The sequence below is a fragment of the Syngnathus floridae genome, chromosome 4 (genome assembly GCF_059516105.1).
Source record: "Syngnathus floridae isolate MCC-2025c chromosome 4, RoL_Sflo_1.0, whole genome shotgun sequence".
In the NCBI taxonomy this organism is placed as follows: domain Eukaryota; kingdom Metazoa; phylum Chordata; class Actinopteri; order Syngnathiformes; family Syngnathidae; genus Syngnathus; species Syngnathus floridae.
Genome location: NC_142416.1, coordinates 11,245,034 through 11,269,425, shown reverse-complemented (window position 1 = coordinate 11,269,425; position 24,392 = coordinate 11,245,034). Strand labels below are relative to the sequence as shown.

At 40.8% G+C, this 24,392-nt stretch overlaps 1 protein-coding gene across 1 annotated transcript in view; it reads right to left on the bottom strand.

Annotated features, from left to right (window-relative positions):
- Positions 1–11,507, bottom strand: part of xylt1 (xylosyltransferase I) — a 64,480-nt gene extending 52,973 nt beyond the window's left edge. The window contains exon 1 of the mRNA XM_088373735.1: positions 11,034–11,507. Coding sequence (XP_088229861.1) covers positions 11,034–11,498 — 465 coding nt within the window. The 5' untranslated portion in view covers positions 11,499–11,507. The remainder of the gene's footprint in view (positions 1–11,033) is intronic.
- Between the last annotated feature and the right edge of the window lie 12,885 nt (positions 11,508–24,392).

The window sequence follows — 24,392 nt, the reverse complement described above, 5'->3', positions numbered from 1 at the left end:
TACTTTGTTTTTCTTTTCAATCATATTCCAGCATCGATGTGTTGCCATGCACGTATTATTTTCCCCAACCCCTTCAAAAATCTCTAAATTGATTTTGAGCTGTTATCTTGTAGTGTGGATGTTTGGAGTTACTATTTAGAGGCGATCTCGTGGAAGATAAAGGCAATAGTGTTTTTGGCTTTAGTAATAATAGTCCTCAAATCTGTGAGACACCTCCATCCTTTCTTGCCACATATATTGTTTTTTTATAGCATTTTTTTGGATAATCTTATTAAAAGGTGGATGGCATCACTTACTCACCGGAAGCCAAGGTCAAAATATTTGGCCACTACTGTGAATTAGGCATCAGGCGTGATTGAAAAATGATCAGTCCAGGGTGTACCTTGCTTCTTACCCTAAACAAGATGGCACAAGCTTAAGGCTAAGCCCCATGCAACCAACAACAGCGTTAAGGAAAGCAACACTAAACAGAAGAAATTTACATGTTTAGTGTGGAAGATAAAGTAATAGTTTCTCCATCATGATCCCATTTACTTCTTTTCCCAGCCTCTCCTTGGTATTTTCCCCCCACTAATTTCGATATCCCTTTAAGGCATGGGGTTCATTGTAATGGAACATAAATGTGAGGGATGGCAGGATTCAGATGAGAGGAGCTGCTAGTGAGCAAGCAGCCACAGAAAAGGGAAAGAGGGAGGAAATTGGAATAAAATAAGTGCAACGAAAGCAATTGAGGAGAGAGAATCGAGCAGGTCAACTCAAGCGGCGACGTGTGACAGTGTATGCCGAGCGTTGCTGATGTGATGGCATGATGATGATGATGCTGCTGATGATGATGACGATGGTGTTGATGATTCACCGCTGCGAGGAATTCAACAAAAAAGAATATATTATGATTACGGGGCGCTCAATTACAGTGCAATTTCTCCCCGGCAGCGACACCCTCTGCAGGGCTCCTCATTGAAGCTGATTTGGGAGGCCTGTGGCGTCTGGAGCACCACTGAGCAACTCTGCGGCGCAGCGAGACGTCCCCACTTGAGATAGGAGAGAAGGGAGATGTGGGTTGGGAAGACGGGTGAACGGATGAGTGGCGGCGTGCAGTTATGAAGAGGGTGAGGAAGGAGACAAAGCCATGGACGCCAGTGTGGATGCATGCGAGTGCACTTGAAGACAAGCAAGTACGGAGCGGACAGAGTGCAAACACCTGTTTTGTAATGAGCAGGAGCTTGCTGCTTGGTCTTGGTGATGCGGTATGAATACTGAAGAGCTACTATTCATGTAGTGGGGAGTTTTCAACAATTGTATTTACTCTCAAAGTGTCTGAGTGGGTTTATGGTGAACGAGTGAAGAGGAAAATTCTAATGTGTTGGTTTTTGAATGATCTTTTGGAACCCAAGGAGATATTGTGAGTGGCCGTATGGAAACTGGATGTAATTATATGTGTGTGTATCTTCAGCGGTCAGATTCAAGCATCATGTGTACCTTGGCCCTGAGGCAAAGGCAGCCTTGGCTGAACTGCTTCACTGACCTCAATGGTGTTCAAGTAGACAGATTGACCTTCACCTTGATTCTCTCGTTGTATGGTCAGCTTGTGAGGGGGAATTATGAGGTAATATTGTGGATGTTCTTTGCATTGCCAGGCCAAGGGCACATTCATATATTTGAGATCTCTTCTTCAGTTAGTGAAACCCACACTTGATGTACCGTATTTTCCGGACTATAAGGCGCACCGGACTATAAGGCGCACCCTCAATGAATGGCCCATTTTAAAACTTTGTCCTTATATAAGGTGTACCGAACTACAAGGCACACCATTAATGCATCATGTCTGATTTTTAATCCAAATCAAATCATTCTCCATTTTATCTTTTTTATTTCAACTTCAGACGCCAAAAAATACTTTATAATTACAAAATAACGATCCATAGTCTTTTTGATTCATGATTCATAGTCTTCAGCGGGCTACTTATGATTGATTTCATGACACAATGCTTCGGGCCAGTTTAAATTTAAGAATTTGGTCCATGTATAAAGCGCACCGGACTATAAGGCGCATGTCGGCTTTTGAGAAAATTTTAGCTTTTTCGGTGCGCCTTATAGTCCGGAAAATACGGTAAGTGATATTAGGTTGGGGCAACAGAAAAGTCCCTCTGAATAGATCAAATGTAAGCTTGAGTTGAAATAATGTGTGGTGTCCAGGCATGCGAGAGCCTAATCTGCATATACGAGCTGAACGGACTTAAGTTTTGAATGTTGGTTGTGTCCGCAGACATGTCTGTTATTGAATGTAAATGGCCACGCAGATGCAGGTGAGATATTGAAAGGACAGAGACCAATCAGGGGAAACAAGCACCACTTGAGTGCACTGCCTCAACTAACACAACGCTTCATTAGTGATGCTTGAAATCTGTCTGTGTTATGTAAACAAAGCCACCCGTAGATTCGGACCCAGAGAGCATTGTCAATCAAGTCAGCACGTTGTCGGTGTTGAATAAAACATCAGTAGATCATATAGTTTACAAAGCTGTTCCGATGAATATGTTGGATAACTTGCAATGTCAGTCACGTTTAACGGTGACCTTAAAATACCCGAGTGTTAATGCAAGTTTCAATTGAGTGGTACAATTCGGTTCAAGGTTTCGAAAAGAGAACAAAATAAACATGAAGGTCAAACAGCATTTTGGGTTCTTTCTTCTTGCATGTGGTTGTTTTTTACAAGAAGACCGGCTTTGTTTGAGCAGAGTGTTTTTGTGGCCTTCTCATTCTGTTTCTATTGTCACAGTCAAGTGGTAAGTTTTCACATTTGGCAATGGTGACACCAAAATATTTGCCTGAACCAAATTATTCCACTTGGTAGAAAATGTATTGGTCCCCTGGACACTCTTAGTTGGGGTTACATGTATCACAGCTCAATGCAGAAAAAAAAAAAAAAGAGAGGGAGGGGAATTATAACGGAAGTACTTTTTGTTTCCGGAATTTTTAAAACCTATGTTAAAATGCGTAAGGTCAACCATGCTGACCTATAATTGTGATGTAATTGCAAGGGTGGGAACATTTGCAGCAGCTAGAGGGTTTAGGGGTGAAACAGCTTTGTTCAGGATTCAGGCCCTAAATTAGAATTGGACTATTATGAAATTGTTGCTATTGGCCGCAGTCACTGCAAGGTCAGATTTCCCTCACTGTAAAGCAATTACTGGTTTGCGTTGACAAAACAAAAGTTACGTTTATGGTTTCATTAATATTCCTTTCGAATTATTCATGATACATTAAGGCATGCTAGGTTCTTGAGCATCATATTAAGATTACCAACAAGAGGTGAAATAAAATACATGACTGTGATGTGCAATGATCCTCAACTAATCAGTTATCAAATTAATTGATCATTACAATTGTGAAGAATTGTTTCTATTTTTGTTCATCAGAAACCGGGTAAACCTTTCTAGATGATAAACCTGGAAAAAAACACTTTTTTAAATTTATAATTGTCCATTGTTCAAAATTTCTGAATGTTCTACCAATTCTGTAGTCCTCTGTGAACCAGACTAATTTATCTATTTGTTGAATCAATAAAAGAAATTCACTTATTTAGAGAAAAAATGATCATCATTTTTGCCCTTTTTTCCTGACTTGTTTTGGGCAAACTGGTAAGTGAATTGTGATTTATTTTTTGTTCATTTTCTGCTTTGCCAATTTTAAATAATGTCCTGTTTTTGAATAAAAGGATGGAAATGAAGAAGCTTTTTTTTTTTTATCTGATTCATTGATTAATCGACATAAGTGACAGATTAATCGCTGATTACAATAAGCATTAGTAACAGCCCTAACCTGATCCATTTGTTCTGGGTTTATTTCAACAGAGGTTTTCTGTCCTATTACACAATCTTTGCCTCAAATGCTTTTCGCTAACAGGTCTTCAAACCAAACCAGGTTTCTGTGAGGATTACTCAGGATTTGAGTCAATGTTGGATTTTTAGAAGGGATGAGACATTTATCTTTTTTTTCTTCCATCTAGCCTCTCTTTTCCCATCTTGTTCTCTCTTTCTTTCCTCTCTCACTCCTTCTCTTAATCACAGATAGATTTAAGTCTTCTGGCCTGTTGGTATTCATCTCCAGTGGTGAAGAGATGATGAAAAAGGGAGGAAGAAAGAATAGAAGTGTCACTGTCTCTACTTGCTCCACTGGACTAGGAGGACAATAAGGCATTAAATGAAACAGTCCCTACCTCCTCACCATGACATATTGTCACTGTCTTCACATTACTATCAGTCCTTTTATTCTTTCCGACGCCGTGTTTTAATGGAGTCCAAAAATGCTCGGAGATTAGACTATGAAAAGAAGATAGCAACAAAGTGGCTCATGCTCAGTGCCATTATTAGCATGAGTGGGAGGGATTACATGTCCTTGTGAATTTCCGTGTTACATGTGGATCAGCATGTTGCATGTCAATGCAGTCGCACTGCAGAAAAGTGGGCAGGCTACCTCAAACGCTTCCTCAACAAAAGACTGTCAAGTCATTTTCAGCGTGATGCGGCCATTACAGCTGAGAGATAAACATATTCCTTACTGACACTAACAGAAGGCTGTTTGTGGGGAATGCTTCTGGGAACACAGTGACTTCAGGTGATCAAAGATGAAATACTAGTTCCAAAAGAATATTTCAGTCAGCAAACGAAGAAAAATGATGTTAACATGGTGCCAACTCTCTTCTAAGAACTTCACATGGAATGTTTTTTAGAACAAGACGTCAGTACTGCAAGAAGTAACCACTGCAGAACTTGGTATAAATTGTTAAAAATGTCTTGCTTAATCCTAAACCCTCATTGAGTGTAGTTGTATTTAATAGTTTGCTGTTCTGTGATTTACAATCAATCATGCCACAGCCTCAGTTCGAATGCTTGCTATCAAGTCTGCTTGACTCGTTGGCCACTGAAAATGTGGTTTGAGTTCAACTCCAGTTATTATGTCTTTAGAATTTAGTTTGGAATATGTCAATAACTAATAAATACTAGAAGGCAATTATGAAAAGCAATTGGAATAAATATGCCTAAAACATGCCCCAATCCGAAAATGTTGCTTCCACACTTCAGAAAGCGAGGAAATCTAACCTCTCTATCCAAACACCCCAACAACCCACCCACCCTTCCCTCCTCGTCTTCATATCTTTCGCTTTGTCTCTCACGGGGTTGTCTGCTAAGCCTCTTACCTACGGGATTATTGGCAACACTACGCATTATACAGCTTCATTCATCTGGATGATGTGTTATTAATGCGTTGGGAATGAAACCATCTGTAACAGCTGCAAAGGATGATGGGAGGAAGGGGGGGAAGATTGAGGGGGGGGCACAGTGGTACCTTGCAATAGTTGGATAGATGGCCTCAGTTGTGGCGATTGATGCTTCTAGATTATAGGGTATCATGCTAAACGCACGCACACACACACACACACACACACACACACACACACAAACACACACACACACACGCGCACACACACACACACGCGCACTTGTACCATCTGGGCCAATGAAAATGAAGTCTAAAAAAACAAAAATTGTTAATTTGCATTGAGATGCTCGTCAATCTCAGTGAATGAAAACGCTCTGTAATCTCATAGGTGGTAACAAGATTGCATCTTCAATCTAGTGGTTTGGTTTTGTCATTTACCATCAGTGTTGAGGGGATGGGCAAAAAGTGATGGATGGATATTTCTACAAATAATTATTATGTATATGTCTAATATGTGTTGATTTTAATAACTTCAATATGTTAAATACATTAAAATTGACCAAAAGGTGGTAGTGGATTGTACAAGAATAAAAAAAAATATATATATATAATTCCTTCACTCTTCAGCAGCAGTGAGAAGAGGTCACTGAGGGATTTGACAACCAAATGAAATCCAAAGACCCAAGCTTATTTTATAGTAGCAACAAGTGTACAACAGCATTGATTTGGCAAGTTAAAGTGCAAGAAATAAATAAATAAAATTGCACATTTTAGTTGGACAAATGTGACACTTGTCTCCACATTGCTCAACTTAATGATCCAGTAACCATGTAACCTGTCAAACATGATACTCATGAACCTTTACCCATACTCTCGTCTACTAAGTGAGAGTCAACAGAGCTGACATGGCAGGGGTGAGTCATGCAGGTAGGTTTTCTATTCAAGCTTGTGTGTAGTATTTCTAACATCCTGACACCTGATGATCAGTTGAAGGGCTATTCGTCCTCCGCACAAAGTCAGCAAAGAAGCCGAAGAGGACCCTTAGACATGGATAGCGTACTGAAGATGACCGAAGACACAACTTTCAGCACCGATGCTCCAAGGAGTGTTTCACAAGTTAGTGTTTGAGCTGCTATGGATATGCAAACTTTCAGTCTGCACACTATAAATAGTCGAAAGTTTTAAAATTCCATGACAGCACTATATGTCAGATCAGCTCCCAACTCGATTTTCTCAAGATGTATCGTAATAATAAGAAAAGGTTTTTCCCAGTGCGGGATTTGAAGTGTGATGGTGTCATGTGTACAAATTACACTTCAACATCAAAGTGTCTGAGCTTTTCAATGTGCCTCTTTCAAGTCTGAGGTGCATCCCACTTCGCTCAGATCTGAGTACGCTTCCCCCTCTATTTGAGACTTAACGGCATTTGCTAAAGAGGCTCACAGACCGAAGATGGAGTGACGGACAGATCAGCAGGCTCCACTTTGCTTTTCCTTCATTAAAGGTTTCACAGAGAAGCACTTTATTGATGTAACCATTGTGATGTTTGATTTTTTTTTTTTTTTTTCAACCACTCATTGCATCCACAGAGTCTCTTTGGCTTGTATTTGTGTGTGTTTGGAGGTCTGCTTAAAGCAGAATAGCTCAAATTGCAGCAACATTTACTTCCATGGTGGTGACAATTTAAAAGTCAATAACCACTTCTAAAATGGCCACGCTATGATACGCAACACTGACAGTGACTGGCACTTGAAATGGGCTGGAAACAAATGCAATTGTGTGAGACACACAACCATATGGTTTTGCTATTTCTTCATGTCGACAACACATGCTATTAAATATCACACAATGATTGGCTCAAAATAAACTTCAAGATAATGTGACTGATTTCAAATATGTTTGATGGTTATTTCAAACAAGCTAGGAAATTAGGTGCAGATAAATTTGGACTACCAAAAGTAAAAGGATATTTTTGTATGTAGTTAGCCCTATTAGTCTTCTTTATTGTATCAAGATAAATCAGAGCAGGCATATGAGGGGTTGTTTGTTGAAGATGCATACTTAGAATAAAAATGTATCACTGCAACTGTGCATGTACGTATGTGCACACAATGTCATTTTTTGCCTTGTTGGAATGAAATAACTATGTCACATTTCAGAGCAGTGTGTGAATTCAACAGGCATTGCATGTAGGGCTGCAACTAACGATTATTTTTATAAGTGATCAATCTGTCGATTATTTTGTTGATTAATCGATGAATTGAATAAAAACATGTTTTCATTTTATCCCCTTATTCAAAAATAGGAAATCATTTTAAAGTGATATTGCAAAACTGTTGATCTTTATTTTACCCCCGATAAGCAAATGCTTTATTTTGATTCAACATAAAAATAGTCAGTCAGCTTTCATGGAGATTGGCAACAATCAGAAAATACTTAAATTTGACAAGCTGAAATTCTGAGCATTCGGACAATATCACATTTAAAAAAAAAGTACATGATTAATCGATTATCAACAATTAAATGGAAGAAGATGGATGGATGGATGAATGGATGGATGGATGGATGGATGGATGGATGGATGGATGGATGGACGGACGGACGGACGGACGGACGGAGGGCATTAGTGATTAGTAATCAGTTAATTGTTGATTAATCGTTGCACTAATTGCATGTATTTGTGCTGTATATCATCCAGCGATCCATTTTTATTGGTGTGCACTGTCCAGAGACATGGGGAAGTAAGGTCCTATCACACTTGAGGTTTGGTATACATCAGTCAGCCACATACCCAGGCAGACAATCATTGACATTATTACCTACATTATGGGAATCCATCCCATGTCGGGTGCCACTCAGTCATCTACGACACTATTAGTGACCTTGCACATTAGAGATTAAACAGCATTCTATGTAGCTCTTAAATGTAATTGCTGAAATTATTCCTATTTTATTTTGCTACATTTCTTATTATTGGCAACAATCAAGGGAAAAACAGGTCCCGGTTGATTGATTAACTCTGATCTAATTAATAGGGTAGAGTTCAGGACAGCAAATGTCTCTACAGCACGGGGAAACAAGACGTGAAAACCACTTTTCCCATGGGAAAGATTTGTGAATAGTTTGTACATTAATGGAGACGGAAAAGACGCACAAGTAGGGAAATGTTACATGCTATACTATGACTAACAGGGAAAGTCTTAACAACGTGGACACCACTGGAAATATCCTGACTATATGTAATGGCAAAAGGGAAGAAAAAGCTGACGACCAGATGTGAAACCCAAAGAAACTATCTCAGCATCCTGCTGAAAGCAGATTGTTCAAAATTTGGAAGATTCACATTTCCTAATGTTAAAGTCTAGGTAAAAGACAATGATGTGATGCCATGCTTTGTTCTGAATTGATTTACGGAAAACAAAACACAGGGTCTCATCCGACTCGGGAAAGAGTAACCAAAGTTCACCAATAAAGAATATAGAAAAATATATGGAGAGTAAAAGAGGACTAAGAAAAGAAAATACCTCCAGACACTTGCATCACTTCCCACAAGGCCAAACAACCACTAATGACAAGTTTCTCTCCTACCATCTGGAATCAAACATCCAACGTATTATTTTGTTCCAGCATAAGTTGCCACATCAAAATCCCGCAATTGTCATATTGTGGCTTCTGGCTCCTTCTACTGCGGATGAGAAGTGTTGCTGTCCTTTCAATGAGCTATTGTTTCTCACCAAGCATCACTTGCCGTTTATACGTCACCCTTAAGGCAGAACTCTCCTTTGCCCAACCACATTCTCTAACATCCACTCACACACACCACCCACAATAGTGGGTAAGCAAAACTAAAAAAACAAGTCCAGTTAAAAGCAGTGATTATCCAATCAAAGGGAGGCATGCATCTAGAAGACATGAATTGAATATGTCCAATGCGGGAACCACAGTTGGACAATCATGACAGGCCATTTAAATGACCGGTGGACGCTCATTAGGCTTGTCTTAAGTATCTCAAGGAAATAACTTGCAGAGAAAATGTACTTTTTTTAAAAAAATTATTCAAATTTATTTATTTTATTTTAAACAACCACAAATGAAGGCAAAAACTCTTTGCTGGAGGTCATGAATTTACTAAAGCCTAGAGTTCCTCAGAGCATCTTATTGCGTAATTTCATCACAGATAAGCAACGCTTCCTTGGTATGACTGTATTGTCAATATGCCGGCAGGTGGGATGAACATGCCCACCAGAAGGAACGACTGTCTCAGTACAGAGGGAACAGATGATACAGTGCATGGCTCAGAGGAACTGACTGTGTGCGAAGGCCACAGTTTATCATAACCCACCCTAGTTGTCTACAGGTCGCACACAGTCTGAAGAGCAGGCTGGCAGTTTTATGAAGGGAAAATGCTGCGTGAATGCCAGACACAACTGCGTCTAATTCCTCCAGGGCAGCCTAAAGTCTCGTGAGACCGCGTGAAAGAGAAGTTCCAGGATTTAACGTCAGCCATCAGGCAGTAAAAATGAACACGCTGAGCCCAAGTGCTGCTCAAATGCAAAGCTGCTCACCGTACCACCTCAAGGGCACAAGGATCCAGTCAGCTCAGTGTACAAATAAATATTTGTATTATTTATCTCAGAAGCTAAGGCACCAAAACAGCTCCTTATGCGGATATTCCTCACTGATGCACTTTTTAGGTGTTCCTTTGGTTCACAGTCATATTGACTTTTTTTTTATTTTTTATTTCAGCTCGTACACAGACATCATAAGTCACACTTTCTTTACAAAGCTTAGAGTTCGTTCCGTACTCGCCGAAAACGGAACGGGTGGAAGCAGCCTTGCTTATCGAGTATTGTTCATCAAGTTTCCACAAGTTTCTGCCTCTACAATTTGGCTCCTGCACAACCAAATATAAACCAATGAAATGTCTTCATCACAAGCCCTAAAAGACAATAAAACGGATTTTAAAGTTTTACTGCTCAACAATATCTATTGTGGTTTCAGATTACAGTGATCTAGAGCTCCTCTTAATATGTGGTGTCCTTAAAATTCGGTTTAGCTGTATGAACGGGATAGATACATTGCATCTGTCAATATGTCGTTCACTTTTACACCAATAAATATTTAAAGATCAATGCCTCTGTTGTGTGTTATGTAATTTGAACTTTGATTACGTTACCCTTTATTCTGTGCTTTCTTCTGCTCCTGCTTTCTACTCAATAAAGACTTGTACTTTTCAACTTCATGTCTTGTCTGCTTCTGGGTCCATTTCCTACATCCAAACTTGACAACGTCTCTGATAATTGCACTCAAACATGACCATTACTATTTTGAAAATGAACAGTTACAGACAACAATCATTTCAGTGAACATTTTAATTTATAAATAGCCACCCAAATCAACTTCTAACATTTATGAGCAGAAGCAAATATGACATGATGTTAAATTTGAGTGCAAGGCTGTTATTTGCCATCTTCTGATCTTACAGTGAGGCATTGGTGATGCCATGCCGTCACTGTCGTGAGTTCACATTACATGCCCAGCTTTGGCATTTGCATTTGCAGTGGGGAGTTCGAGCGTTGCGATGTGCCTGCTGTCCTCAGCATCAGAGGAGCCAAGTGTGTGTGACTGCGGGCATGCTGTTATTTGCCTCCCGGGCTGCCTTCGTTCAAGACAACAAATAATAAACGTGCAGTGTGAGGGAGGCCCGGTCGTGCGCTCATCTTCTACACCGGAGGATAAGGCGACCAAGCCAGATGCGTCTATCACGGCCACACGGTTGCTCCAACGCGGGGATATAACATGTGGCTTACCGGCTGCTGTATGTGGCGAGAGGTTCCTCTTTCGGGAGGCGGAAGATGCTGCCGCCGCTGCTGCCTCTGCATCCCGTGCTGGAAATCACTGCCAGCGGCTTTGTTGCCCGCTTCTCGGTCCCTCTTCTCCCGCACGTTGGAGCCTCCGTCTCCCCGGCTGTCTTCACCGGAGTCGAGGCTGCTGAAGTTCCACACGATCAGCGTCTGCACCAGCAGCACCGTCAGGGCTACGATGAGGGCGGACCGAGAGCGGCGGGCCAGCCTGCGAGCACACGCGCCGCCAACCATCTTCGCAGCGCGCAGCACAGAGCTGGAGGAGCGGCGGTGTGTGCACTGTGCAGCGAGCTTGGAGACTGGAGGAAGCTGTGCAACTATGAGGGAGGGGGAGATGAAGGCGAGTAGGCGGAGGGTAGGCGGGAGGGAGGACGAGCCGCGCGACCGTGGAGACTGGAAGAAGAGCAGCATCGACAGGAGAAGGACAGGGCCACCGTGTGGTGGAACCCGATGCGAAGGCCGACCAAAGAAATACTCCTCGATGCTGCTGCGCCAGTCATACTCCATTCCATTCATTACAACCTATATTTACTTGCATTGTCGAAGACGTTCAAAGTACTCAGTTTCTTCTTTTTTTCTTCTTCTTCAAAAGAAATAAAGAAATCCATACATACATCTTCTACCGCTTGTCTGGGGTCGGATCGCAGGGGCAGCAGCTTCACGAGGGACCCCCACACTTTCCTCTCCTCAGCCACTTCGCCCAGCTCATCCCAGGGATCCCAAAGCCTTCCCAGGCCAGCTAAGAGACATAGTCTCTCCAGCGTGTCCTGGCTTGACCCCGGGGTCTCCTGCCGGTGAGACATGCCTGGAACACCTCCCCTGGGGAGGTGTCCAGGAGGCCCGAGCCACCTCATCTGGCTCCTCTCAACATGGAGGAGCAGGTGCTTGACTCAGACTCCCTTATGGATGACCGAACTTCTCATCCTATTTCTAAAGGAGAGCCCGGACACCCTGCGGAGGATACTCATTTCGGCTGCTTGTGTCCGGGATCTTGCTCTTTCAGTCACAACACATACATTTATGCTTATAAATGTATATGTATATGTATATATATATATTATAAATGTATATGTATATACATATATATATATTATATATATAATATATAATGTATATATAATATATATAAATATAAATATATATATACTATATATTTGCATACGTTTTATATTTATATATGCATACATTTATTTTTATAAGCTTATATATCTATATATAAGCATAAATATGCTTATATATATATATATATATAGGTGTTGTGAACACATTTGCCACATTTGTTCTAATTTGTGGACTTAGATGAGATGGTGTGATTTGTTGTTAGCGCTCATCCTCTGACAGTTTACAGACCGGCTTGTGGGTAAAGTGCCAGTTTCAGCGAAAACCTGTTTCTGAGGAGGAGAAGCAGCCTGTCACGCAGTTACGACAGCAATCATAGGGAATTTGATCACTTTTTGGATTCTGCCTGAGCGAGCGAAGACACCAACTCCTATTAGATTTGTTCTAAGTAGCAAAAAGAACGACCCGAGAGGATGGATTTAAAATTGGACCAAAACAATAACTTGGAAGAGCCCGCTGGGATCTGCCGTTGGAGAGTGTATGGCAAGGATCATGGAGTTGGAAAAGAAAAATAGTGTACATTATAAATTGGATCCTAGCAGAAGCACTCACTCACATTCTTTGTCCAAATTTCTCAAGTGGTCAATGTCCTCCAGAAATAAGTGCCCTGGCCTTCTGAAGTTTGTCTTATCATTTGTTTTTGCTCATTTGCTGATAGATGTGGTTGGTTTGCACACACACGGTGAGAAAACTATGATATCACTGTCAGACACTTCACCATTTGTTTATCTTATGTTCTCTTCAGCTCACGTCCGATTCTGCTTTTTGTAAACAGATTAAGTCTATGAAATAACTCAACTGTTTTTTTCCGTTACCCATGCTTCTGTTTCTAATGCTTTTGCTGCTCAATATGGATTCAAAATGCTCTTCAGAGTGTCAGCTGTGTCATAAGAGAAGATCATGAATCAGTTCCTGCATCTCACATTTGAGCATCTCAAAAGGCGGACGGTATTTAAAGAGCAAAAAGCAAATTAAAGTGACGGTTAGGGTTCTATTTTTGTGCCTTGTACAAATTTTGCGCCAAGTGAGGTCTAACTATGTATCAGGGCGACATAGACTAAGTTTGGCTACTTTCACAGATGAGCGCAGCTTCGCACAATTAAAAATGGCATGTGGGTGTAAAACCATGACTCACTGCCAATCAAAGCGGCTCTCATTACCTTCAAATGCAGCCTGTGAGAGGCGTGCAGTCCTTAACATGGTGGAAGAAAAACTGATGAGACAAGTGTGCTTATAAGGAACCGCAAGCAAAATTCCACAGGCAGATAATGTTGCGGCCAGAAAGGTGATTTTAAAAACACAATGAAGATGATAAAACGAATGCATTCAATCAATTGATTTCTCCAAGGACGGTTTAAATATGATGACATTCACGACACATCCGCAGGGCACAGAATCAGTCTCCGTGTGCCCCTATCAAACTCACCAAAATCCCATTACAGTGTCAAAACATTGACATGGTGCCAGCCAATGCAAGGTTCAGACAAATTTGTGCCACCAAATTGCAACGCTAGGAAACGCCAGATGCCGGAACACACTGCATGGCGCAGTGTGACGAACCAAATTTCCAAACAAGCAAACTGAGGCTTGTGTTGGTCGCATCACTTTTCACACTAACGCGGAGTTGTGCTGCCTGAATGTGAAGCCCCTAGTCCTTTTTTTTTTTTTCATGGTTACTCTGTGGAGGTATTGCTTCAATCATAACGTCCAAACTGAAGAGACTTAGATTACCGTATTTTCCGCACTATATGGCGCACCTAAAAACTTCCAATTTTCTAAAAGCCGACAGTGCACCTTATAATCAGATGCGCCTTATATATGGACCAATGTTGAGCCACTACAGCAGGCGTGTCCAAATATATGGACTTATATATGGACAAAGTTTTAAAATGGGCCATTCATTGAAGGTGCGCCTCATGATCCACTGCGCCTTACAGTGCGGAAAATATCGTAAGTCAATCCAAATATACAGACTTGGTAGCCTATATTATTTTAAGGGCAGACATTCAGGACTTCATTTTTTTATGGTGCAGGCATTTTCTTACTTTGCTTTTGACATAATCAACAGGGAGGAAAAAGAATGTTGGTGGAAGGTCCAAAGAAAACTGAGGGTGGAACCCAAGGAAATTGATAGATTCAGATTTTAATAACAGACTATGTTTCGGCTCTAGCATGTCAAGCATTTGATTGCGAGTCGATTATATACTGCATTTGAAAGCCATAAAAAGAAGCGAGTGTTTGAATTGCACTGCTGTGGTGTTTGTCCTTTGCAAGTGCTTTGACTGTCTCACACACACTAACATATCTTCAAGAGCCAAAAACGGTAGCCACCCCAGTGATCCTCCTTGACATGCCAACCTTGTGTTGCTAAACTGACAAGGAGGACATTCTTGACATTTTCAGACGCAGGCAGAGCCAGAATTTTTTCAGCGGGGTGACACCACAATCGCAATTCTTGAGAATTTTAGACCTAGCTTTTTACTTAGAATTGCTCCTGCTTGAAAATGAGTCCCACTCCAACCCTGACTATTTAAGTGTCGCTTTTTGTCAAGTTTTGAGTCACAAATGTTTGAAATAAAAACTCACTACGCGCATTCTTGAAATTATTTTAGAATTTCACTTGCAGCAATAATGATTAACTTGGTGCAATAGCTACACGAAAAAACAGACAACACTCCAAAGAGGCTGCATATCTGCATATCTCCATTGGTATTTGATAAACCTTTAGATGAAAATGCTCAGGCTTTGTTCTTCAATGAGAATCTGGTGATGGAGGCCCAGAGAGAATACAAGTACAACAAACGTGAAAGCGATAACACAGGATGGAAGACAGCGAAGGAAACGATACACACCACAAAATGAGAGCAAAATGAAAGAACTGTGAGATGAAAAACAGCACACAGAAAATAAGCTGAAGCACACTAATGGGTCTACTAAAATAGTGGCAGACGCAAGTTCATCCATCCATCTTTCTCAGGGACAGTTTTGTAGTGGCGACAGCATGGCAACTGACGCTGATAACGATTCGAGTTGACCATGTCACTCACTCTGAGACCAACTGATGTACTTGCTGGAATTCAACCAAGCATGTGATGTAGACTCACAAACAACTTGCATGTTATGTATGCAGAGGAACGATCAATAACCTAGACGGAGAAAGTGGAATGCAATGAACCAGTTGGTGGAGTGTGCTTGGGACAAGAAAGGGCAGAAGGCAGAAGCACAACATGACTGTTGAAGCCTTAGACGTCCCACTGATGCATTGGATGGGTTCATGTTATCGGGCAGCTCGCTGAGTGGAGTGGACGAGCACACCGAGAGGCACAGCGGCAGACTGTTGGCCTTGACAGCCACGCCTCACAGCTCATCAGCAAGTTCTGATCATTTGAATAAGGTGTGTTGGACAAGGAGGACATGTAAAACATTCCCTCAAGTACCAAGTTTGGACACCGCTGTGATGACTGTAGTTTTTCTTACAGTACTGTTGGTTAGAAATATTTGTTCTTTTTTTGGTTTTTATGGATGGATGGATGGATGGATGGATGGCTGGATGGATGGATGGATGGATGGATGGATGGATGGATGGATGGATGGATGGATGGATGGATGGATGGATGGATGGATGGATGGATGGATGGATGGATGGATGGATGGATGGATGGATGGAGCAACAAAAGCCCCTAACCCGAAAGATTATTCCATAGCATTTTCCGCTTAATGCTTTCACTGCAGCGTGTTTGTCATGTTTGAGTGTGCTAAAGCTCCAAGTTGTTTTGGAATATGTTGCTGCAGGGGTTGCAGTGACACTCACGTTGCTGGAAAATTGTGTGGCTCATGAGAACAAGGAGTTGTTTTTTACTAGGTTTAGTCAAGTGTGCATGCTTATTAGAACGAGCCCAAAAAAACTGAAAGGGGCTTTTCCTAAGTACCCTCTGGCAAATAGAGTTCTCACATGTTCCAAATTTTGGACGCCATGAAGAGGAGGAACAAACAAGTCCCAAACCGCCTTTTTGTTTGTTATCATGCTGTTTTGATTATTTACTTTGTGTCTCTCAGACACTAGGCTTTTTGAAGGTGGGTTTTCCTCCTCTCACATTGTAATGCTCCTGATTCACAATAACATATTTGGAGCTGAATATTTTATGCGATTTCAGAACATATCACTGAGCACTGTGACTTGCAGATTCACAATCTTCAGCTATGACTTTGTCCTCATTTGACGTTAAGTGTGTGTTTTCCCGCTTGGGCCGACTGTAACAAAACATCGAAAGAGAATGTATTTTCTACCAGCGTGTTTTTAAAGAGTAGCTTGACTCAAATCTTGGCTAGCCAACGTAATGTTTTAAATTGGCAGCGCAGCTTGTGAGTGGTTACCAGTTCCCACGTTTGAGGTTTGAATCTTGTCGAGCACACTGTGTGGAGTCATTTTCTACTTGTGCTTGCTCCCCACATTCCAAAATTACTCTCTGCATGTAACTGAAGACTCCATAGGTGTGAATGCTACTTTGTGACCAGTACCAGTCCAGAATACACAAAGAAAACAACCCTAATTAGGACAGATATCAAGTTCTTATGACGACGACCCATTTTCAGCAAACCACAAGATTAATAAGTTTTATTCATTATAGCTATTAACGTAATCACATGAAGGTAATGTAGGTCTATTCGAACATATTACAAAAACATTAAAAATATATCTACTAGTGTGTTTTATGAAATGTTTTCCTTTAACATGTTTTATTGATCTTTTAAAAATGAAAGCGAACATGCTGGAAGTGCTCGCTATTTGAGATGCCAATGATATCCTGCTGAATGAACGTCCAGATTCTCAGATTCAGGTGTCTATGGCCTAAACTGGGAAAGGCTCCAGGTCACTCTTAACCCGAAGGAAAATGGTTGGATGGATGGATCATTAAGATGAACGCACGGTGGTAAGGTTGTTGGAACATCTGGCGGAACAAGTATAACCAATATAGAGGACTGGTGACGAATCCAATTTTTCACCCAACACTGGATGTCTCTAGTTTCCAGCTTCCTAAGACTCTTTGTCGGTGGTATATTTCATCGACAAGTCTAGTAATGAAGGGAAAACATACATCGTGTAACAATATTTCAGATTTGCTATACAACAGCATGGCTTGCTGATGTAAAAAAAAAATGAAGAAGCCACTCCTGTAATAACAGGTTTTTGAGTTCTCTTTGTGAGCAACAGTTTAGGTTGTAGGAGGTCAGCACATAATCGTTACAGAGCCAAGAACTGTTTGTTGCCCAGCAACAAAGGAAGATGGGGCATACACTATCAAAGATTTCTAGTTATTTTTTTCTTGTTGTTGTTATGAAATCGATTAAAAAACGGAGTTAGTGATCTTTATGTTATCTCTTCCTTAATTAACGATAACATCCTGATAGTTGTTTGGTACAATACTATATCCCCTGGCAACTGCAATTTATAATATTCGGAACATGCATGTTTTTTCACAAATGCTCTACGAACGTATTATCAAGACAAACTTCCTGTAGAAAAAGCTGCAAAAGGTCAAAGATATTTAAATTCATTTTCTGGAACTAGAGTAGATTTTATTCTTAGTTATTGTTATGCTACTAGTCAAGCGCAACAGTTCCTTCACATTTTGGATTGCCAGAAATACAAAGCCTCGATTCAGGATTTTCTGATTGCATGACTTTTTGTCAAATCTGAAGGCCTTCATTAGAGTACCAGGAGCTCTTACCTCTATGACTAAGGACCTGCTGGCTGGTACAAAGAAATTGATTGACTAATTAAAATTATGGTTTCAAAGTGGGATTGAGGATCCAAGTGACAGGAAGCAAGCCAGGAGTCCAGTTATTGGTAATTTACAACAAAAAGGCAAAACATAGAACTGACATAATCTTGGGTAACACAAACTATAGGGAAAACATGAAACAAAATTATTTGCCAGTCAACAATTACCATGATGAATTAATGTACGACCAGTGACAAATTTCAAGCTTCCTTCAATTCTCAAACTTTTGGTTGGATCATTTACAAGGTTTTGACAACAATCATGCAATTAGAGGTAGGATTAAATCGTTGATTTGCTCCATTGTGTCTTGCACCTTTATGTGCTTGAGTCTTTGTAACAAAACTTACAATGCTCATTGTCACATTTGACAACGTAACGGAATGACGTTGATTTGTATTTTGTTTGCAAACAAAACAGCCAATAAATCCTTACCAGTGTCTGAAACTTAGACAGAATAAGAACATTGGTTCACATTATGCAGCTGATGGAATTTAACTTGCCTGGCTCCTTCCATTTGCCGTGTAACATGTCAGTAGTATAAGACTTTGGGGGATAAAACTAAAATATTCATATTAATTTTCTGTGACCTTTCAGCTATTCAGTTCTTCCCAAGTCCCTGAGCAAACCTCATAAAAGGAACAACCATTTTACAGAGCAAATCTTCTTCCATGCACCTTCATTACAGAACTGAATAATTTATTCTTTCTACATGCAGACATTTTGCTGACTAGATAGAAATTGAAGCTCTGCTAAATAGGTTTCGAGGATGATCCATGTCTGACAGTATGAAAACAAATGTGTTTCAGCACTTTAACACCTGATATGTTTTTTTCTGAATCACATCGTTATAGAATAAGTTATAGAATAAATAAAGTTGACCCCCACTATTTACTGGGGAGTGAGACCGGCCAGCCTGGGAATTGCAACAATGTGCGTATAATTGATGCTCATTGAAATGCATTGGAATGTGTATAATTCCACAGACAACACCCTATATGTGGCTTGTTTAAGGCTAGAAATGTTTGGGGAGGCACTTTTTGAGACCAGCAGACATGAAGAAAGGAGACAGACCTTGTGTCAGTATCAGCATGTCTGGTGAGTGTGATGTGATTTATTTAAAATGTTTAGATTGATAAATATATGTGCACAATATTGCAAACTCATGCTATATGGAATATGGGTGTTGAATATTGCGAGATATAATCCCTCTGCAAAACTAAGAGCTTTTATTTCTATCAAATTGAGTACAGGCACTTATGTATATAGCTTTGCCGCTTGTCCTCCACTTGCATATTCTTTCGTTTTTCTCTACAGCTCTACAGTCTCCTCATTGACCAAGATTAGTCAAATAGAATAGTTACACAACATACAATTTGAGCAAAGAAAAAAAAGCAGCATGGAGAGATCAAGTCAAAGGTAAATGGTAGCCTGGGAAATATACACAAGTTTGCAGCGGCCCGACTTTGAGCTGGGTAGAGGAAACCGACAGTATTATCTGCTGCTGCTGATTTGTCTATTTAGCTGTGACCTCTGCTCATGAAATATGCAAATAAATAAAAAGCGCAAACTGCTCACTATTTCGATGCATTAAATATTGATTGTAATGCCTATCAGGAATCAGGAATATTTACAATAATTATACATCGACATATTTGAACACATTGGTTAAATATCACATCCAACTTTTATATGCAGTGGGAGGATGGAATGGAAGGTGAAACTTTAATACCACTCCTGCTATTTTTGGCAGATGTAGTGGTGATGAATGAGAGAAAGTCCTCGCTCAATTCAGTCCAAATCAACAAACGTTGTTCCACTCACTAACATGTATTTGCTCTCAACTGCATCAGGGATTCATATGATCGTGATGCTCCTTCTCAAGACCCTCCATTGCTGATGCGCACTAGTCAGTGCCAGGATTGACCTTTTCTCCCAATAATGGAATGGACCAGACTTCTTTGATTTGATTCTCTAGATACAAGACAGCATATGCTGAAGATTCTCTTCGCAGCAGTATGTACCTGGGCAACTGTCAAACATTGCGTTATTTCAGCAAACGTGCTTGCTCTGTGCACCTGATGGAGTCAGAAATATTAAATCAATAGTCCTTCAATTCAAAAATAACTACTGTGCTGTAAATGCATCAGTCTCACTGTGTGGGCACCGTGATGGATGAAAAGGATTATGAATGAGGCTCAAGTCTTCTGACAAAAATCAAATGAGACAATTATGGTTAAACATGTGGTTAGCACTCGTGGCAGCAAGTGGAATTTTTGCTGGGGAGGGCTATAACCCTTATATAACCCAAATAACCTATAATATTTGGTGATGTGGGCATGAATTGGATTGAAATAAATGCACATTTAACAGACTCAAGCATTCTTTGGCAGACAAGTGAAGAAAAGGAGCCAGACGTTAAGTTTAAATCCAGGTGGTTCCACATTAAAGCGCATGTCTATTAAAAGATAATTGGATTGGCCCTCCAGTCACAGAAATGCAGGTGCATGTGCTGGGAAGCTTGCATTAAGAAAGTGTGGTATGTCTATTATGTTCTGTATTGGAAAGACTATTCATCTTACAATATTTTAAGGCCAATGTAGCAAAAAGTCTGAACTGACCAGCTGTTCAAGCACCAAAAGTAGAGACACCCTGCAGAGGAGCCTGGCTAGTTGCCAATACCTCTATGTTCTTCCTTCTTTCAAAATGTTCTCCTCTCATCTCTCATTAAACCTGTCACTCATTTCAAATTGCCTAATGCCACCTTTCATTTTATCAGTCTTTTTTTAAACATAGCATAGAAATAGAACTCATTTCCTGTCTGTGGAAATACCCAACTTGTTTACAAGCAAGCGTATTAAATGGGTGCCTATGTCAGTGGAGGTTGTCTCCCCAGAGCCTTATTAATCAGATTCTACGCAATCTTAATTATCTTGACAGTCATGAGGTAAGAGAGGCTGACCAGTGTGGGCGGAGGCGTTCTTACAGGGACACAATGCTGTCAAGGTCCTTCCGTCCTTTGCCCATAGCCTCTGGACATGACTGGCCCTGTTGTCTGAGCAGATTAGCATTTAAAGTACAGCTCAGACAGTAAGAGTATACACACGTGTTCGCCTATGCATGAACAGCCATATGCACAGCACCACACTGCAAGGAGGATGAGAGCTGCTCGATGCCAACTGCGGCTGCTGCTGCTGCTGCTAGGCAACAGAGGACATAAAAAGACAATTCTTGACTTTTGACAGAGTAAACCAAAACTGTGGTTTGAACTGGAATATGTGTGTCTGCCGCTGTAATCTGAAAAACAGCAATCCCTCTCTGGTCACAGCTCACTTTTTTCTGTGCCTTGGGAACAATTTGAAGTCTTTTCAAAATGAATCCACACCAGCTATACATGAACAACAAACGACCCATAATTGCCTGACATGGTGGCCCTAAGAACTAAACCATGCAGCCACCGTACAATGCGATGGAGTGGGACGGCAATAGCGTGAGACCTCCTGCAGAAAAGAGAGCCTCTGAATGATCTTTACAAGATGACAGAAGATTGGCTATCATGTGGAAGTGCTTTGAGAGCAGGAAACATCTATTCCAGAATGTCTTCTAACACAGGGTCAAGACCCGTTTATGGATGTTTTAATGTATTTTACCGTGTGTGTGTATGTGTGTGTGTGCGGAAACATGTCGGCCTAATTAGTACTTGTTTTAAGCATTATCGACATGAGCACCATTTTGTTACAGGATTCAATTGCCTTTAAGAGACAGCTTCAAGAGACTTTGAGACTGATGGCCGAAGAAAAAGCCCCAGTGATAAGAAACAGTGGAAATATGGCACTAGACAGGAAACTGAAGATTATGTGAGATGATGGGGGGGGGGGGGGCATCGAAGCAATTACAAGAAGAGATGGCAGTAAAGAGCATTATCTCCTCGAAGCATCAAGGGAACAGTGGAGACAATAGCTGGTATTGTATTCTCTTCTCTTTGATTTTTCTGCCCTCAGCACTAACACCTGACTCCACAAACTTGCATGCATGCATACAGGGTGACATAACAAATTTGGTGCGCTGAAGGCAGCAGAATAGTTCAACTGTAAAATCATGGCTTATTCTGCAATACATTTCTACTCCAGTCCAGTAGGTGGCACTGAAGTAAATTCCAAAACGGATGCTAATGGGAAACGTGCAATGAGCATCATAACAATGGACAATAAGGACTGCAGAAAAGATCATTGGAATCAACCTCCCATCTATCCAAGACTTGTATCTGTTCACGACCAGGAAACGTGCAAGTAACATCTCTACAGACCCTTCTCACCCAGGTTGCAGTCTGTTTGAACTACTCCCCTCCGGACGGCGTTATAGAGCTCTGTACACTAAAACCAGCAGACACAGAGTCAGCTTCTTCCCCCAGGCTGTTGCTCTGATGAACTCACACCACTCTTAGAGTCTCAGAGTCATTACTGTGCAATAACATCCTGCTCTCCACACCTTTTTTGAATTGTCTACACTGTTTGTACTATGTGTCCTCTCTGCATCCATTGCAGCCTGGTCATCCTAGAAGAGGGACCGTCACATCTATGGTCTCTTCTCAAGGTTTCTCATTTCCCCTAGCTGGAGTTTTGAGTTTTTCCTTGCCCTCTTGGGAGTTTAAGATCAGGGGATGTTTGAGAATATCTGCCATTTTTCACATGTCCTGAGTGTTGTTGTGAGTCACCTAAATGTTGAACAGAGGCTGTGATTTACCGAAGTCAAATTCCTTGTTTGGCACGCTCAAACATGGCGAATAAAAACTCTTGAATTTTGAATAAGCAGCGTTATTCGCCATTTTGGAAACGATGGGACCACAACGTAAGACATACTCTGTTGCGGTGTTCACTCTTAGTTATTGTCATATTTAGCAAGCTGAATCAAAATATGGTGAACTATTGCTATGTTGGGGGTGTGGCGACTTCCCTAACAAAGGGAACAGAAGTTGGCAGTTTTGATATACTATATTTCCTGTTAATGGGGATGACAGACAAAGGGAAGCCTTGTTTTTTGAGATCACAAATTTGGCCTCAAATGGATTAGTTTTTAGCTGTAAGATGAAAAAAAAAATCACTTTCGGTGACCTTCTGAGTGCTTTTTGAAAACCGAGAAATGCATTTTCTTATAAAGGGCCATTTCCTCTTGCCAGTTGTTTCTGCCTTTTCACTGAACGTTAAAAAATATTTTACAAACAAGAACCGGTTAATACACATATCAAATGAATAAATAGGATTATAAAGCTGGGATAGGCTCCAGCACGGCCATGGGGACAAGCGGTATAGAAAATGCATAGATGGATAATGGTTTTCCACGTAGAGTGAAAACACAGGTAAGTTTAAAGTTCAAAATGTGTCAAAACAATATTTCAGCGATAGTGCTCTTCAAGGTTGTTTGTTATGGAAGTCTTGCACTTATAATTTTAAAACTGCTTCAAAGTCAGTAGAGATCCAAACCATTTCTAATGTGTATTTTTTGCAAGGGATTTGTCTCTAGCTTTGCGGTCTGGCTTGTTCTTTAGAGTTGTTTATTTTTTTTTTTTAATTACAATCGTCATAGACTCTAGAACACAGGTGTCAAACTCAAGGCCCGGGGGCCAGATACGGCCCGCCAAATCATTTTATGTGGCCCGCGAAGACAAATTGTGCATCAAATTAATGTGTCATTACTAGAATTGCAAATTGTCTTCACTTTTAATATATTTTTTTTTAATATTTGACCAGTTTTTACTCGTCTGATTTGAAATCGAGTTATTTGTCAGTTTGTTTTGTAGCTTTTACTGTATATAATACGAGGTGCTCATACATTTATTTGGGTTGACAGTCATAATGGCCCTCCGAAAGAAGCTATGACTACAATGCGGCCTGCGAAAAAAATAAGTTTGAATCCCCTGCTCTAGAATGATGAATGACACTATCATGACGCCAAGCCCACGGGTACGATGCCCAAGTTGGGGAACGCTTTTAGTTCTGCAACAACACTCAGATTTGCGCTCAAATTTTGATGCAAATGAAGGACAATGCACAAATTGGTAAACACTCAACTTTTAGTCCAACAATGATACAACGTGCCAATGATGTGGCTGCTGCATAACACACTAAAGTGGGCCGATCAGCGCAAACCCACGACATAGATCTAGTCTCTTCCTTACAAGTGAGTCTGCAATCAGAGTTAGTTTGTACCATAAGGTGGAATGACTACATGTTGCTTTCAGCCGCTCTGCTGCAGGGTTATCAGACGCGAGGGCTGCAAGCTGGGCTTCTGAATACTAATCATAGTCTCTAGAGACACCTGATCCCCACAATCCTTCACTCTCCTCTTACCATCGCTTTCTTTTTCTTGTGAGGAAGAAGTGAACGCTCAGGGCTAGATGTATTAAGCA